Raw genomic sequence first — 18,371 nt, 5'->3', positions numbered from 1 at the left:
TTTAAAACCTTGGCATAGATAGTGAGGCCATACACTTAAAACTTTAAATAAGGCTGCTTCTTCATCTTAACTTCTCAAAGCACTCACTTATATAAAAGAATAGCCACTGGCATTGTGAATGGATTTTGGTATTTGTCTTCAGTTTCTTCACAAAGAGTAGTGAGATCATAGAGCTTCACTATATCACTGCCACTGGCTGGGAAGAAAACAAAACAAAAAATCAAATAAACCTCATTTTACAGTTGCCACTCAAATCAATGATTACTCAGTCAAACATTAGCTTACCTTTAAACAGCCAATAGGTATGTCCTTCCTTGGTACAATTAGATTTCAAAAATGATAAAATATTCTGTGCAATGTCTTTTATGACTTTAGTAGAAAAATTAGAGTTTTCCAAATTGGGAATTTCTTCTGTCTTTATCATTTCATACTTCTATAAAACAGAGAAAAGACAGTTTGAGAAAACCTGCACAGCAACACTTCTCTTATTAAAAAGAGACCAAATATATAAACCCTGCAGTTAGAGACCTACGCAGCATGAGAGTTTAAGGCATTGGTTTTCGGTCTTTCTTCTGCTCTGATACTCTGAAGGAATCTGACCCCTTCTTGCCAGCAATGTGGTGGTTTACCACAGGAATAATTCTTAAGGGAGAGTCATCACCAAACTTTGAACCACAGACTCAGGCACATCTCATTTCTGTCCCAACCACAGAATAAGTTGCACTGTACACTTTCTTCCATTCTACCCTCAAGGTTTTCAACTGGGAAGGTGATAGATAAATCAAGGTAGACTTCATCCAGTAAGCTTTCTCAAAATACATTATTTTTGACTTTTTCTTTCCCCAGACACCAGAGACACCTGGGCAGTATCTCCAGAGCACGCTACTTTCCCTTGGCGCTAGGGCCTACTTCTTTACAGAAATGGAGCACCGGGGGTGAGGGGGGCGGGGTGTGTTCGTGGAGGAAGCAGGAAAGAGTAAAGGCTGCAAGGCTGTTACCATCACAATAAGTGCCTCCTCATTTTTTTCTAGCTTGTCTTCTGCTCACACTTCCCTAAATGCCTCTGAGCATATTTTCTGAAGTACTCTAAGACTAGAAACTGCAATTCAATCGGAAAACAGACCAGATCCAAACAGAAGCGATCACACCCTTCTCTGATCATCCAGACTCTCATGTGTACACTTCTAACCCTTCACCCGCCATTCCCTATTTTCCTCTTATTTCCCATTAGATTACATCATTCTGAGTAGTGACCAATCTTATTGCTTTCCAAATTCCAACATTTCTGATGGGGACAAAGTCCCTCATAAATAGAAAACGCTCTATAACGATTTGCTATACAAGCTATCTACTTTATGCAATTACTGCTGGGGCCTTTCCTCAACATTCTCCATTAAGTATTCATATCTGTTTACTGAATAACAGTATATAATACTGAATAAACACCTTCACTGTTCAGACACTTTGAAGTAATTACTATAGGTACTTGCCTTAAAATTATAGTTCTCCGGCTACAAATGTAGATTTTAGTATATTTATGACCTGCTCACAAATTACTTATAAATTAAACTCCTGTAACATCTAGAATTCTGACAGCACCAGCTCAAATGTAATAGCACTCTAATTTCAGTTTAGTCATAGTTATCTTCCTTGCCAAAATACACCTTAATCAAGGGTGCTAAAAACTTTAGTCAATCTGTAGTTGAGAGATGATTTCAAAAGTCACGTTGTATCAGGCTTACCTGTACAATTCCATTTACATGAAAACACATGACAAGCTCTGGCACGTTGCATATCAAGTTGTCCAACCAATAGTCAATTCCAGTTAGCACATTAATTGGCTTGTTGTTATCCCTAAAAACACATTTCTGGTGTTACTGATTAATGAAGATGTTCCATTACAAAACATCTGAGACTTACTTCCCTTATTAGAATATTTTAATCTGTTCTTCCTAGTTGGAGAGTACCATTTATGCTTCTCTTCTGATGAGACATGCATACGCAGGTCATGGGGTATGTTGTACTTAACATCTTCCCGTAAGCTTTGCATGGACTCTTAACGGGTGTTCATAAGAGCTTTCAGGAGCAAAAGGAGGAACTATGACACAGATGGCCGGTAGCCTACTGCACGCTCCTCATACAACCTGAGGTGAAGACTGACCAGCATACATCACAGTGCTCAAGTCAGAATTCACACAGGATAGACGATGTGAACACACACAGCTGGAACATTAAAAAACGCTTACACATAGTTAACAGGAGGCTGGCAAACCACCTTTTCAACTGGTTAAATAAACTGTACTACATTCTCACAAGCTGTAGATTCAGACCTCAGACTCATTCAGTACAGCAGGTCTCTGACTCCACTACCGAGGACTGGAATGAAAAGCCAGCCACAGTGTTTTCAGCACTTGCTGAAACACTCCTTCCGTACTGCAGCCATTTCAACTGGTGGAGGAAGGAGGGAAGTGAAAAAAAAAAAACTAGAAAAAGGAAAGGATGCCAAAATAAGCAGGTGAAAGCAAACTGGAACACGATTCTAAAGGAATATAAGTCTAGTTACCTGAGACGTAAGCTGACTGCTGGATATCGGCCGCCTCCAAAGATAGGCATGTTGGAGCCAACTAACATGTGTATGTCTTCAAACGTCCATAAAATATTCCGAACAAAATCATTTTTAAGACCCTTTGATTTGAAATAAAATAGAGAGATTATGTAATAAACAGGGGATCTGTAATCTCCCCCCATGATCCACAAAAAGACTAGAAGAAGGAAAAGACAAAGGAGAAAAGATAAATGAAGCCACAGAGCTAGAAGATCAGAGAGATGTTTAGAAAGAGATTTTTAGGATCAAGTGGATATTTTTTCCCCTATGAATTCCAATTTAAAACTAGCTCTTAGATGACGAAGTAGACTGGGGATGTGGTGTCTCGACTTGGACCCCACGGAGAGCATACCTGACTGTTCTCCCCGTCATTGAATAAAGGAGTCAGGTTTTGTTCTTTAGGCGCTGAGGCCACATGCCCCACTATATATAAGGGTTCAAGAGGCTCACTTCCCTGTGAAAAGTGCAAGGACAGGAGTGATTCTGCTGTCATAACTTCTTACAAATGGCCTACTATTAAAGAGTATCACCTACACATCAAGGCATACAGCTCAAACCTGCTCTTGTAAATTACAGCTGATACGAATCATTACTTCTCACGGGGTGCATACTTCAGTTCCTAATTATCAGTCACTATAATAAGCTAAACACATTCAGATCTTACTCAAATCAAGACTAAAGATTTATTTTAAGCTTTCCAAGCTTTTTCTCTCTTTTTTTCAGGTGAATTGCAACAGCACTACTCTTTCAAAGCCTATTCCATCCCTACTGGATTAAAAATTTCCTAAGAAACCTCAGTCATATTTTGGTGACACTGGTCATCAGAGCAGTCCTCAGTTTCACACATTCTAATGTGTTTTTCACAGAAGTCTAGTCTTTGGGGTACTTGGTGAAAAATTCCCAGAGTCAGATCTGAAAAACACTGTTTACAAGGATTTGCTTTTGGAGAGTAACAATGCTTATTACCATAAAAGGTTCCTGAGAGATCTTATACTGGAAAAACCTACATGATCTCTATATAATCCATTACTCCCAAATTTATTTATCTTGTAACACTTTTTATTCTTATTACAGATTATTTTTATTATTCTTTTAATTATTCTTATTATTAACTATGGAATATATTTTGGAAAACACATAGAAAGAGGAACCATTGACAGTAAATGCAGTCCACTGATTTTCCAACCATTAGGGTAGCTGCCATTAAAAACCATTAAGAAACATTAAACCAAGACGAGAAAGCACATGTGTGTGTACACGTGAGCACCTAGGTGTGTTGCTCATTCCTATTTGTGTGCTAATAAGCTTAGCACCAGTTTTCAGAGAAAGTAGGTATGAAGTAAGTAGTGGGAGATCTCCAGTGCTTTTGCATGTCTTCTTTGCAAAGGTCCTCAAAGAATTTCAAACATCTACTGTATTGTTTATTGATAGAGACAAGTTATCGACCTATGGATCAATTCCCAAAATTATATTTGCCAGGTATTGCTTTAGTGGGATTTATAGGTTTCTAGGTTATAATGTTCTCAATAAAAGTTTGGCTCCAAGGCCAGACCAGAGAACTATTTAAACTCTATTGTTGCTTAACATGGGCCTCAAACTTGCCGATTTAGCCTTGGGAGCAAGAATTCATGAAGTGAAGTTTAGAGATTTACATATGTCACAGAAAGTATTCCGTAAAAGATTATTTGTAAGCAGGGTAGCTCTGCTTAGGGGTATGCCATTGCCCAGACAACTTGACTGCTCATAAGGCCCTTCTAAATGTGTGGAATATACAGACACAGTGGAGTACTGCTGTGAGAACAGGCCTCTAATCAGAAAGACCAGGGTTTAAACTTCACTAGCTGTGTGACCACAGACAAACATCTACTTTTTATGAGCTTTATTTACTTATTGTAAAACGATACCATCAACATAATACATGCGCAGCTAAAAGGATGAAAAATACACACACCATACATGGCATAAAGAATGTGGCATAAGAAGCATTAAATAGATTCCAGGTCACTTCTTCCACAGTCAAGTCTATAGATTCTCAAAAGCCTCCAAAGTTTTTCAAAGTAATCTTTAAAGGACAGAATGATAAGGCTGATACAGGGGAGAAGGGCAGCAGGAGACTAGAATTTTCATTATGTGGTCTTTTTATAATGTGTGTGTTCTGAAGTCAAGGAATACTAAATAATTTTTTAAAAACTCCTTCAGTAAAGTATAATCACATATTGTTACTGCTGGCCAGTTGCTAAGTCATGTCTAACTCTTTGCGAGCCCACAGACTATAGCTCACCAGAAGACTCAGTCCTCCACTATCTCCCAGAGTTTGCTCAAATTCATGTCCATTGAGTCGGTGAAGCTGTCTAACCATATAATCAAATACATAAAAGTACATAAACTACACAGAATACAGTATAATTACTAAGTAGAAAACAAATTATCCATGTAACCACCACCCAAGTCATGACATAGGACCCTGCCAGCACCCAGCACCCATGTCCCTTCTCATTTCAATGTTAATAACTTCCCCACCTCCTGGGTTATCACTACGTGGACTTGCATGCTAATTACTCCCTTACTCTTCCTTACAGTTTTCCCAACTCTGGAAAAAAATTAAGTTCACTACACAGTTCAATGAGGCATCTCTATCTGAAAACCTACTAAACTAAAATCAGGTTAAAGGTGTTTTGTCTCCTATGACCTTATAATTCACGAGGATAGAAACAATCTAATAATGAACGTTCAGTGTGTTCAGTGTGTGAGAGCACACAGTCAGAGGAGAAATGCAATTTACCAAGTTACCTCAAGCTTGTTGATTTTCCTAAAAACCAACATGCACAACTTACATCTATGGAGTCACTTGACAGACACAATAAGGACAAAAACAAATGAACGGTAAGAAGAAACCAAGGACGTAAGAGGTAAAAGGGGTCACAGACCATCCTCTCTTCCTGTCTGAAAGCTTTATAACACTAACGTAGGTTAAGTCTTAGCAACGCCACTGAGAAAATGTGCAGAGCTATTTCAGGCCTAACAAATTCGACTGAAAGTTAAGGTAGAAGGCGAGTATTTCAATTACAAACAGGCCTGTGAGTCTCAATATCTGAAAGGCACTTAATATTTTCAGTTTAAATACACCATATCTCCTTATGACTACAAGGAGATAAATCAGTATTGATAAACATATTAATAAGCTATTTTAAATGTGGTAAAACTTTAAAAAATATCTTTGAATTATTTCTTGAAAAAATATCTGATCTAGCCATTCATAATAACCCTTGTAAATTCCATACTGAAAAACTAAAACAAGGGCTTTTTGTACCTGTGAACACATAAATTGATAGAATATTTTTTATTCCTATTTGTCTCTATTTTTTTTATTGATAGAATAATTGGGTATGTCTCCTTAAATGATTTTGCTGAATTAGCATCTAAGCAGTGTCTAACCTGACTGGAAGCACTGGGGTCTTCAGAGACTGAAGAAGGCATTTCAAAGGGGGCGGGCCACGAAGCTCCATCTGAATCATTGGTCTGATCAGAACTGGACGACTCTTGCTGTTCTGTGGCAGAAGGGACAGGCTGAGCAGCTCCATCGCCATTGATACTGGCCAAATCAGAAGCAAAAAAACCCCACATTGTTACTTAAGTTAACTTTATGTAACAGCCCACCAGTTTTAAAAAACTAGATTCTATAACCAAGCATAAATCTCATTTAAAAAAGGAATATAGGACAAATGTCAACAATAACAGTAGCCAAACTTAAATTACTTTTACTGGCTTCAAATTTTTATATCAGAATTTCATTTTTTCTCTTCAGACAAAAATAAACAAATAGCTAAGTACCTGTAATACAAAAACTTTGAAAGAATAGCCTTCTGATACCAGTGTTCTTTGCTTTTTTTCTTCCTCTGCCACTTCTGATCAATAAGTCTTTGATAAAACTCTTTTAACCATGTCCAATCACCAGTCTGGTAACATAAGAAATTGATAATTAGTGCCTGGGATAAGTCCCACTATGCACAAAGCATTAAAATTATCTGTGTGTTTATAAGCTGCAAGGAAGCAGGACTGTGATTCTCAAGACCTTGCCCAGTGGCTAACACAGTCCAGACTGAACTGAACTGTGATCTTTACAAATAGAAAAACATTTACTATAAATGTCAGTTTAAATCACTGTAAATTCTTTCCTTTATCAAAGCATTGCAAGAATATTCTTTAAGAGTAGCCTATGGGAGTGAGTGGCAAGACCATGAACTATTTGCAATCAAGAACTATTTGTAACAACAAGGTAAATACAGAAATGTAGAGTCAGCTTTCAGAACCTGCAGCATTATTATATTTTACAAAATAATGGTGACTTCCCTTGTAGTTTAGTTAGTAAAGAATCCACTGCAATGCAGGAGACCCAGGTTCGATTCCTGGGTTGGGAAGATCCCCTGGAGAAGGAAATGGCAACCCACTCCAGTATTCTTGCCTGAGAAATCCCATGGACAGAGGACCTGGCAGGTTACAGTCCATGGGGTCACAAGAGTCAGACACGACTTAGCGACTAAACCACCACCACAAAAAAGTGGTGGAGGAGAATAGTCATTTACCACACACAGTTTGAGAAGCTCTGCTTAAAGAGAACCAATTAATTCTAATATAACTATATATTCAGAGGAATAATTTTTTAAATATTTTTCACATTTCCTGGCAGCCATGTTTCATGACAATCTCTTTAATACAGACATGAAAGGATTTTTCAAAAATTTAACCAGTCCCTTAAACTTCATATTTTTCATAACTTTCTTCACTTCACCCTTTTCCTTATAAGAATTCTGGCTACTAGTATCAATAAAATAAGTTTCTCTACTGTTCTCTTTTCTACTTTTTTCTTTATTAAAGCTTTTTAATCTTCAGTTAAACTTTTCATTTCTTGGTTGAAGCACTGAACCATGTTTTCACTTTGTCCTTTCTTTGAAACAAAATCACATTTCTAGTGACCATAAGTTGTTAAAACAGTGCTTTTCTTGTTACTTCTCAAGAATTACCTGAGATGATCTCATAAAGAGTTCCTGGATATCTAACTCGTCTAACAAGAGAGTCCTTCCTATGCGGTGCACGGCCATGCTCACATGTGATTTGCTGTAGGGAATCTTCAGAAGCTTTTTTATGTTCTTAAAAAATACAAAAGGAAAAACAGTTTAGAAACACTTTTGCAGTATGATCTGGAATCTTTCAAATTTAACTCCACTCAGTTATAAAGCATAACAAACCTTATTTCCTTACGTTCATACAAACACATTAAGGAGCTACCTACAAACACATGGAAGACAGAGCTTCAAACCAGAATCACCTACAGTTTACCAGTCTCCCTGTGTTAATGTAAATAACAAAGATTTACTTTTACATGATAGAATTTCATAAAATATATACAGGTCACACTGCTGCACTGACCCAAGCTTTTAGCTTCTCAGAAAAAACAGGCCAACTAAGCATCAATAGATTTTACTACAAGTATCGTATCTAATTCTCAACCAGCAACATTACATAACCCAACACTGTAACTGCTTCCTGAAAACTGCCATCATTAAAATACAGCCATCAATACCACTGCCAGTATTTTATGAGTTGCCCCCTCCTCTATGAGGAATGATGCAGTGAACAGTGTTACTTTAATAAAAAAGGTGCTCAATAATCAGAATGTTGTAGCTTATTTCATCAATAATTTTTCCAGACTGCAGAATACAGCAGGCTATAAATCCCCGGCACAAACATCCCAGTTATAGTTGCAAAGAGGACACTTACTTCAGAGTCAGAGACAACATCCACATCGTTTCCCACTGAATCAATAAAGTCGTATGCCATCCCAAAACTAACGGAGAAAACAAAGGCCACAGAAATCAAGCTCATGGTGGGTCAGGTGTTGTTACAACAGAATACTATATTTCAGCACTTCTTAGATACACATTTTCCATACTCTAACATCTCTGAAAACAGTATGCCTATCACCATTACAGTTGGCTAGTTTTTCCTTCTTAGTGGTACATAAAATAATGGGGTCACTTAACAGATACAGAAAACAAGACTTGTGGTTGCCATGGGGGAGTGCAGTTGCGGAGGGACAGACTGAAGTTTAGGATTAACAAATACAAACTATTATACACAGGATGGATAAACAACAAGGTCCTACTGTATAGCACAAGGGACTATATTCAATACTCTGTGATAAACCATAACAGAAAAGAACATGAAAAAGAATATATATATGTATACATACGTATAACTGAGTCACTGCTGTACTCCAGAAACCAACACATTATAAGACAACCATACTTTTAAAAATTTTGCTAAAACAAATAAAAATAATGGGATAACTTAAAATCAATGGCGTCTTAAATTTGATACAAGACAGAAATACAATAATAATAGCAGCAATAATAGAAAATATTTAGAATAAAAACAATTACAATCATTTTTATTTTTGTAGTCATACAATCTAAAAAAATATGTAACAGAAAACAGTTTGGGTTATTCTTTTTAAATGGGGAGACAAGAAAAACAACAGAAACATTCATAAGGATTTTAGTCTCTGGGATCATGTTCCCAGTGATATACACTTGTACCGTTTTAAAAAATGTATGAGAAAAAAAATGCACACGACACCAATTCAACCAGAAGGAGAAGAAATAGCTCGCTGAGCACCACCAAACTTGTGCCAGGTACCACGTGAGGCACATCTATAATCTGCAAGTATGAAAAGCAGCTGCCGTCACCGTTTTTCAGTGAGGAGGTGGCAGAGTCAGAACACTTATTTAGGACTGCCTCACTTCAAAGTGTGCTGATTTACCACGTGGGCTAGGCAAGCTCTTAACCTTTCCAAGTCTCACTTTTCTGCAGAAAAGTTAACAGCACCCAACTCAAAAGGTTGACAGAATGAAACGAGATAAGCACATAAAGTACTCAGCAGTGTCTGTACACTGTCAATATAATCATCAGCCAAAATCCCTTTATAATATTTGCCATTTTTTTCTACTAGTATAAATAATGCTACATACAAGCAACATTTTGCAAACATAACTTTTACTTCCTGAGGCATTAGGGTAATTTCCAAATCACTGGCACGTAAGGCATTAATCCATTTATTGCTCCTGCTGTATGTTATGTGGAAATACTTTAGGTTCAATCACTGAGAGGGAAAAAGGGAACCCCCCATATTAAAAGGTCAACAAGAATATGGACATCAGTACATTCTTCTCTGTAAGACCCAGGCCTCTCTCTCAACCTTAAACACCACCAGCAGAATTTTCAGCAAGTGTCAAAGTCAAGGGTATATATCTAAACATGCTGTGTTTTTACATCACTGTTGTTTCAGACCATACAATCCACCACCATTTAATGAAAAATTCCACAGGACAGGTTAGGCAGTTTTAAGGATTTCCCCCCGAGACTCCATATTCACATAATCAAAAGGTATGAAAATTGGCTAAAATGAAAATAGCTAATTGAATTTTAGTCATCAAAATTCATCTTTGTTAATAACATAATGCAGACTTGAAAGAAACATATGTAATTGATATCTTCATATTTTAACAGAATCCTATTATTGTGAAAAAGCACAATGAAAGTCAAATAATCTTTTTCTAAAGCGAAGTCTTGGCATGTTGATGAGCATTACAAATTACACTGAAAAGCAAGTCTTAAGAGTTTTAAGGTGGAAGGTTGAGGAACAGGTCAAAATGCCATTAATTAATATTTACCTGGAAAATGGCTTGCTTTTCCTACTATTGCCAAGAATGGTAGTTCCTGCCGGTCCTAGCTTGGCACTCTCTCGTAACCAGTTGGCAGGTGGGAGTTTCAAGTCTGTTTTCTCTTCGAGGCGTGCAAATGCTGTCCGAGGAGGGGCAGAAGAGTATTTCACCACAGCTCGGCTTTTCACTTCATTGCCTCCGAGAAATAAAGCTGATCCCTAATTAACATGTTAAATGAAACTTTAATGTACATTACTAGGAATAAAAAAATTAAAATCCCATCCTAATAATAATAATAAAAAAAACGCTACCACATCAGGCTTACAAGAATATGCTACATGTTACTAGCAGCAGTTGATAAATGAGAGCGTAAATTTGTACAATTTACATAGCTCCTTTTTACATAATTTCCAAGAAAAAAGATAAGTCAAGGAGTATCACGGTTATGGTTATCAGCCAGGAAACAGGCCAATCAAACTGTCTTTTAAAACATTCATCAGGGCAGAAGCAGAAACCAGGGAGTAAACAGTACCACAGTAACTAAACGCAAAATGTAATAAAACCTCTGTTCAATATTAAACATGTATTTTAATTTCAATAGCATGCATCACTTAGGAAGTGGCTTGTGGTAATATCCGGGCCTTCTTCATTTTTAAGTGTTTAGTAATTGATCGGTCAGTCTATTACACAAATACCCTGAATGTCTAACTTCACAGCAAGGCAAGTCACTGGGGGATCCGCACAGATTTCACCCGCACACCCCAAGAAGGCTCGGGGTCTGAGTTAACTCTTCCAACCTTCTTGCACGCAGACCCTTTTCAGCCAGGCAAAGTTTGCACCCTTTAAATATTAGCTCAGCCCCATCTCAATGAGCACACTCTCTGTCCCCCTCCAGTTCTGCAAGGCTGGGACGGTTTTGGAGCAACCTGTGGTGTTGGAGACTCTCAAGAGTCCCTTGGGGTTGGAAATCAGTTCTGAATATTCATTGAAAGGACTGATGCTGAAGCTGAAACTCCAATACTCTGGCCACCTGATGAGAAGAACTGACTCATTGGAAAAGACCCCGATGCTGGGAAACAATGAAGGTGGGAGGAGAAGGGGACGACTGAGGATGAGATGGTTGGATGGCATCACCAACTCCATGGACATGTGTTTGAGCAAACTCAGGAGTTGGTGATAGACAGGGAGGCCTGGCGTGCTGCAGTTCATGGGGTCGCAAAGAGTCGGACACGACTGAGCGACTACACTGAAGTGATTCCTACCAGCGCTCCTCGAGAGAAGGGATCGTGTCAAACTCACCTGTGGGGTACCATGGACTGGGAAGCCAGGGTCACTTTTGATATGCACGACTTGCATGGTAAATATGTGAGTCCACAGGCACAAGGATTTTGTTTCCTCAGGGGACTCGTTGGGATGACTTGCATGGTAAATACCTGAGTACCTGTCCACAGGCACACGGTCTCTCTTTCTTCAGGGGGCCCGTCGGGATGACTTGCATGGTAAATACCTGAGTACCTGTCCACAGGCAGACGGACTTTCTTTCCTCAGGGGGCCCGTCGGGGAGGCGTGGAGAAGGCTCCACCGGCCGCCGGGCACCATGACATCCCTCCCGGGCCGAGCCGATCCGCAGCCCCGCCGCGGGAGCCCTGCTGGTCCCGCCCCCACGGAGGACTCACCTGTGCAGAAGGTTCCTCAGATTCCCCTTGGGACAGGAGGCTGAGCCCTCCCCGAGCAGCGGCCCCGGCCGGCGGAGCCTCGGCCCCGGCCTCCTTAGAGTCCGCCATCACCTCGTTCCAGGTGAGGCCAGGCGAAGCTCCACCCGAGGAGCCGAGACGGATACCCGGAGCCCAGCGGCGTCGCCGGAGACAGCTGAGCGAGCACTAGCGAGGCCCCGCACTTCCGGCCTCTGACAGGAAGAACGAGCGCGGACGCGTTCAAATCTCGCGAGCTTTGTGCCAGAGGCCCGGCCCCGCCTCCCCCGGTGGCGGCCACCTTCGCGAAGGCGGTAGGGATGGGGGCGGGAACTGTAGTGCGCCTGCGTCTGTCAGAGGCTCTTCGGAAACTACGTCTCGCGGTAATCTGACTCCCAGGCTCCACCCCTTGCACGCCGGTCCTCTTTGTTGGCAAACAGTCTTTAGGACTTGGGCTCGGGGTGGAGGCCTGGGTCTCCCCGGTCCCTCTCTGCGTTTGGGCGGGGAAAAGCTGCCGTAGGTGTAACCCGCGGCTCCTGTTACGTAAAGCAGCGAAGCGGTAGCCCTGTTCCCTCCCCAGCTTCCAGGGCGCCCCACCCCTCGGCTTCCCGGCGGGCTCGCAGGCCCAAGAACGGAAAGACGTGCCCAGGTGAGGGGCCGTCCACAGAGTCAGGCCCTCCTGGATTCGGCGTCCTGTCCGGGCATCACAATGCGTGCATGGGCCTCGTGGGCCCGCGTGCGGGGAGGGGGACGTAGAGGAGGCCCTCCGCCTTTGCTGAGGGGCGGGGATGGGTTTCAGAGGAGGTGGCACCCCCCGCCCCTACCCCCTACCCCCCACATCCCACCCCCTGCCAAAGGTGCAGTTTGCTGCTTAGTGACTTAGTGGAGCATTTTCCGACAGCCCCCTTATTTGTCGCGCCCCGGGGATCTCAGTTCAGTTCAGTCCCTCAGTCCTGTCCGACTCTTTGCCACCCTGTAGACTGCAGCACGCCAGGCTTCCCTGTCCATCACCAACTCCCGGAGTCTACTCAAACTCGTGTGCATGGAGTCGGTGATGCCATCCAACCATCTCATCCTCTGTCGTCCCCTTCTCCCACCTTCAATCTTTCCCAGCATCAGGGTCTTTTCCAATGAGTCAGGTCTTCTCATCAGGTGGCCAAAGTATTGGAGTTCCAGCATCAGTCCTTCCAATAAATATTCAGGACTGATTTCCTTTAGGATCTAGGAATCTAGCAAAGGGTATTGCGGTGGTTCAGGGCCTTCTCCAGTCTGAAAAGGCCCAGGAAACACCTGGGGATTTAGTTGGCATGCAGATCCTGATTCAGTTGGTCTGGAAGGAGCCTGAGATTCTGAATCTCTACCAGACCCCCAGAGATAATGCCAGTGCCTTGAGCCGCAAAGAGGTGGAGAAACAGCAAAACCAAGTTTGAAGGTGCGGGCCCTCTTAGCTTCTGAGCCAACACTCAATATGGTGATGGTTTAGTCGTTTTAGTTGTATCTGACTCTGCAACCCCATGGACTGTAGTCTGCCAGTCTCTTGTGTCCATGGGATTCTCCAGACGAGGACACTGGAGTGGGTTGCTGTTTCCTCCTCTAGGGAATCTTCCCAACCCAGGAATTGAACCCAGGTCTCCTGCATTGTGGGCAGAGTCTTTACCAACTGAGCTATGAGGGAACACTCAATGTCTATCCTATCAAATGTAGTTAAATGGAGCCACAGTCTTCCTTAAAAATGTCTGTTGTATTTTGCAATAAAATGTTGCAAGTGGTTTTAAAAAATTAGTTCTGCCTTTGCAATTATTTGTCTCAATTTGTAATTTACATCAGGTGCTGATAAGGCACTAATCTGCAGATTTAGAAGTCCTTGTGTCAGCAAACAAATTACAAATTGTTTTCAATTATAACAAAACATTTTTATGAATTAAATATAACTGAGTTTTTAGTGCATTTTGTAGACCCTTAAATCAACAAGTATTGGTTTTGATATTTACAATTTTCTGTTTGGATTTTGCAGTCACTGCTTTGTGTTTTTGCAGGTAATGCATTGTTATTTTACATTGTAGTAAGTTGAATATAAATGTTTAACATTAGGAGAATGGTTAAGTCTACTTTTGGTACATAATACCATTAGCTTGCGCAATAATTCACTTATTTTTCAAGAACATGTAAACTCCACCGGCTCTGTTAAAGGTGCCTGTACTATAAAATTGTGCATGATGTTAAGTGAGAAAAAGACTTAGAGGACACCCAGGAACTGTTTGTGGAGGGAAACCTGAGGAGGGACCAGGTTTCTGGGGTCACTTAACAGGGCAGGACTAGAGAGGTTTAGGTACTAAAGGAGGAGGATCCCTGATGGCAGGAGAAACTGAGTGTATCAGGTTACATAAAGTTTATACATTCTGCTGGTTCTAAGTGCTTATTATTTTCTTTTCCCTCTTCAAAAGCGTTTATGTGCTTTGGGTTTAAGTTATTATCATTTTTAATGCATGTGATTGAAATATAATGTGGGAAAACCTGGACCATTACTTCCAGAACTTGACATTTTGAGACATGTATGTTCATTTTCCCAGTGTCTGCCTTCCCCTCCTTCCCTGCCCCCAGCGGCCAGCTCCTCCAAGTGTGCTTCATCCTCTGGCCTGCTCTGCCCTGCAGGAGCTGCATCCTGGACCTTGTAACCAGTCGGCGCTCTCACCTGTTTAGCTGCCTCCCCAGTGCCTGATACCATCACCACTTAAGAGGCATTGCTGCTTCAGCGACTTGTCCCGTAAATCTGTGTCTGCTGGTGATTTTCCTTTGCCTGGAGTACCTTCCCTTCCTCACCTGGCTGATTTATTCCTAAAGACTCACCCTTCGAACGAGTCATCCCTAAGAAGTCTCTCCTGACACCTGGCTCCCTCCCCTTACCTCATGGGATTTCTTCCTGAAGCTTGTGTGCAGTTTTATCCGGCACTTGCCCCTTTACAGAAAAATTGTTATTTTTGTCGTTTCTTTAGTCACTTAAGTCGTGTCCAACTCTTTGCGACCCCATGGACTGTAGCCCACCAGGCTCTTCTGTCCATGGGATTCTCCAGGCAAGAATGCTGGAGTAGGGTGCCATTTTCTCCTCCAGGGAATCTTCCCAACTTAGGGATCAAACCCTGCGTTGGCAGGCAGATTCTATACCTCTGAACCACCAGGGAAGCCTATAGAAAAGTTACTTATTTGTATCTGCCTCCCTTGCTGACTGAGCTCCTCAATAATGTCCTGTCTGGTCATCTCTGTTTTACCACTACTAGAGTAGCATCAGCCCACCAAAGTGTTTTAGTCCTTAATCTAATGCAGATCAAACGACTGGTGCCAACAGGCTTTTAAAATGCTTATTGAAACGTTTCAGACATAAAAACCTCGTTGGCTCCAAGATATATATAATCTCGCAGAAGAAAAGCTAAAAATGTTAATGAATGTGTGTCTCCAATATATTGCAGTGTCAATGTCCTTAATTACTAAAGTTAGTATTCACACAGTTTGTTCCATTCTAGAATAATTGGTACATTAGATTTTCTCTGCTTACAAAAATCCTCCCGACCCATATGATGATTTCGGAGATATGTCAATCAATCATAAACTCATTTAGTTACTTGTAGGACACAGTATTTACCAAAGCAAAATTAGAACTCTTTCACCAGGTTTTTACAGTTACATGTAAGGCAGGTACGCCTAGGGCCCTAGGATTTCCTGAGCAGCCACGCCTACACAGGAGACTTCCAGGGAGCCCTGAGACTGGGGCTTGGGCCCTTCTGTTTGGCAAAGGTCCCGCCATGACCTAGTGCTTACACCTCCCCGCCCTCACGGTGTCCGTTGCCTGCTGGACCTTGGAAGGCCCTGATTTTCGGACTTCCACTTCCTGGACTTTGAACTGGAAGAGAGATTTGAGATGTCTGAGTCAGTCTTGTTCCTCTTTAGATGAGAGCAATGCCGTCCAGAAAGGAGAATAGAATTGACCCATTGAACATCATACAAAGCTAGTGTAAATAGCAAAAGCAGGACTAGTACCCAGGTCTCTGAGTACTAGTTAGTACTGTTAGCCTTTAAAAAATGTTAAATTGCATACACCAGCCAGTGGAGCATTAATTTGCTTTAGAATCACCTGAGGAACTTAAGTGCAGATCCTCTACCGTCTCCAGATTCTAAGATGGTATCACTGGGGCAGTGCTGAGGCAGTGTGTTTTGAGTGAGTTACTAGTGTCTGACTGTCTTGTCCTGCAGACCACACCTTAGAACAGTGATCTCGTAAGATAATTTCCTGGGGTGCAGGAAAAACTATGGCTTCTGCAATGTTTTTTTTTAATCTGAAAAGTAAGGGCAAACCTAATTCCAAGGACAGAGGAACCTGGCAGGCTACAGTTCATGGGGTCGCAAAGAGTCAGACACGACTGAGCGGCTATCACTCACAAGCCTCGCTATTTTGGGCTTCCCTGGTGGCTCAGTGGTAAAGAATCCACTTGCCAATGCAGGAGATGAAAGTTTGATCCCTGGATGGGGAAGATCTCCTGAAGAAGGAAATGGCAATCTGGTCCAGTATTCTTGCCTGGGAAATCCCATGGACAGAGGAGCCTGGCAGGCTATGGTCCATGGGGTCACAAGAGTCAAACAGGACTTAGTAACTGGATAACAACAACAAAGCCTTACTATTAATATATTTAACATACAAATTGACACAGTTGGCCTTCCTTGGGCTGTGGTCAGCTGCTGTATCAGTCCAGTAAAATTGGGTCTGCCGCCAAAACAAATAATATCCAAACATCAGTGACTTGCAACCCAGGATGCCAGATAAAACAAATTTCAGATAAACAGTGAAAAAAAATTGGGGTGAGAATGCCCAAATATTTGGTAGAGGCATCTTATGTGATGTTTGGGACATACTTTCTCTAGTCCAGGTAGTTTTTGCTCCAGGACTCAGGCTGATGAAGCAACCTGGACCTGGAACCCTGCCAGTTGAAGTGGTAGAGTGACAGAGAGATTGGTGAACCATCAACTAGCTTCTAAAGCACCTGCTCAGGAGTCACAAACATCACCGCCACTCACTTTTTTTGGCCAAAATGATACATTTTGGCAAGCTTAGCATCTGGGTGGTGGTAAAGACTTAAGGGTCCACTAAGGAGGGCCATTGGGTGTCTGTGGACCATTGTGCAGTCTACCATGGCATACGGTGGCTTGGGCGGGGCACTTGATGCCATCCACGTGGTAAAATTTGGTGACAAAACAAGCCCTTTAGGAGAGGCTTTTCAGAGTTTTGTGATAAGGTGAGGGGTGACCTTGAAAATCTCACGTACCACACAGAGATCACAGAATTTATTGTGGCAAAACACTTAAAAATCGAATTTGACTGTGCTTTTTTGGGCAAAAACTATTTCACATTTCCTCATCTTTTCCGTGATGACTGGTAGCTGTCATGAGGGTGCTATAGGAGAGCTTCACAAAAATAAACAGACTTAACCTGTTCCTTCAAGATAACAGTGATGTTTTAACAATGAGTGAGAAAGTCATTGGTTTTCAAAAGAAGTGAATCTCATGGAGAGAGCATTTTTGAAAACAGAGGTTTGCAAATCTTTCCAATGTTTGTGATTTTGTTGCTGAAAATGGCATGTATCGCTTATTAAAAAAAAAACTAATACCTGCACAAAACTTACAAACTGAAATTTCTCACATCTTTTAAAAAATCTCCCAGATGGAGAGTTTTTGGATCCACATTTTAATTGTTTTCTTTGATACTGCTAGTCGGCCTACTCACAACACGCAGACTGATCTCGTCAGTCTCCAACTGATCTGTTTACCCCAAAATGTGCCTGTAAGATTCACTATTCCCAGCTGCCAGCAGGGTTTTCCCTCTCTCCTCTCTTTTATGCATCCTGTTTTTAATTGTGTTCCATGACAACAGTCAATTGACCTTTCTTCTTATGCACAAGTAAATGAAGTGCACGTGAAACAAGTAGCTAAGTATATCTGAATTATTCCTTGACATTATATAATTGGTTTTTGAAAGGAAGATTGATAGACTTCAGAGAAGCTGGAAATTTAGCCAGATTTCAGTTAAAACCTTTGCATAACTTGTGGATACAACTGAAATGAGCAGTTTGACTTGGTAAGCCATGTGATTCTTCTAGTTAGTTTATCTCCTGAGATATTTTAAGCGATGACAGCCATTAAAGCCAAGTTTCAAAATAAACTGAACTTTAGGACACTTCAAATTGTTATGTCACAAAGTTTTCAGCCAAGAGTCACAAAAATAAACCTATCTGACCACTTCACTCTCTTTAAACAAATGTTAGGGAGAACAGAACTATTAAATAGTTTGCAGTCACTAAATAAAATTTA

General features: G+C 41.2%; 1 protein-coding gene across 5 annotated transcripts in view; it reads right to left on the bottom strand.

Moving 5' to 3' along the window:
* Positions 1-12,205, bottom strand: part of EDRF1 (erythroid differentiation regulatory factor 1) — a 31,733-nt gene extending 19,528 nt beyond the window's left edge. For 4 of the 5 annotated variants that reach the window (XR_010661567.1, XM_065923522.1, XM_065923523.1 and 1 more), the window contains exons 1-11: positions 12,003-12,205; positions 10,336-10,544; positions 8,384-8,450; positions 7,627-7,752; positions 6,437-6,561; positions 6,041-6,197; positions 2,958-3,059; positions 2,564-2,685; positions 1,743-1,854; positions 286-433; positions 88-196 (exon numbers count right to left, since the gene is read on the bottom strand). Coding sequence is in view for 4 of the 5 variants with exons in the window: in XM_065923522.1 (XP_065779594.1) it covers positions 88-196; positions 286-433; positions 1,743-1,854; positions 2,564-2,685; positions 2,958-3,059; positions 6,041-6,197; positions 6,437-6,561; positions 7,627-7,752; positions 8,384-8,450; positions 10,336-10,544; positions 12,003-12,110 (1,385 nt within the window). In the remaining variant the exon portion in view is untranslated. The remainder of the gene's footprint in view (positions 1-87; positions 197-285; positions 434-1,742; positions 1,855-2,563; positions 2,686-2,957; positions 3,060-6,040; positions 6,198-6,436; positions 6,562-7,626; positions 7,753-8,383; positions 8,451-10,335; positions 10,545-12,002) is intronic. The other variant, XM_065923524.1, reaches the window with a different exon arrangement.
* Positions 12,206-18,371: the final 6,166 nt, after the last annotated feature.

Source organism: Muntiacus reevesi, chromosome 2 (assembly GCF_963930625.1).
Source record: "Muntiacus reevesi chromosome 2, mMunRee1.1, whole genome shotgun sequence".
NCBI lineage: Eukaryota > Metazoa > Chordata > Mammalia > Artiodactyla > Cervidae > Muntiacus > Muntiacus reevesi.
Note: the sequence above shows the minus strand (reverse complement) of the source record. Positions and strands in the feature narration are given on the sequence as shown.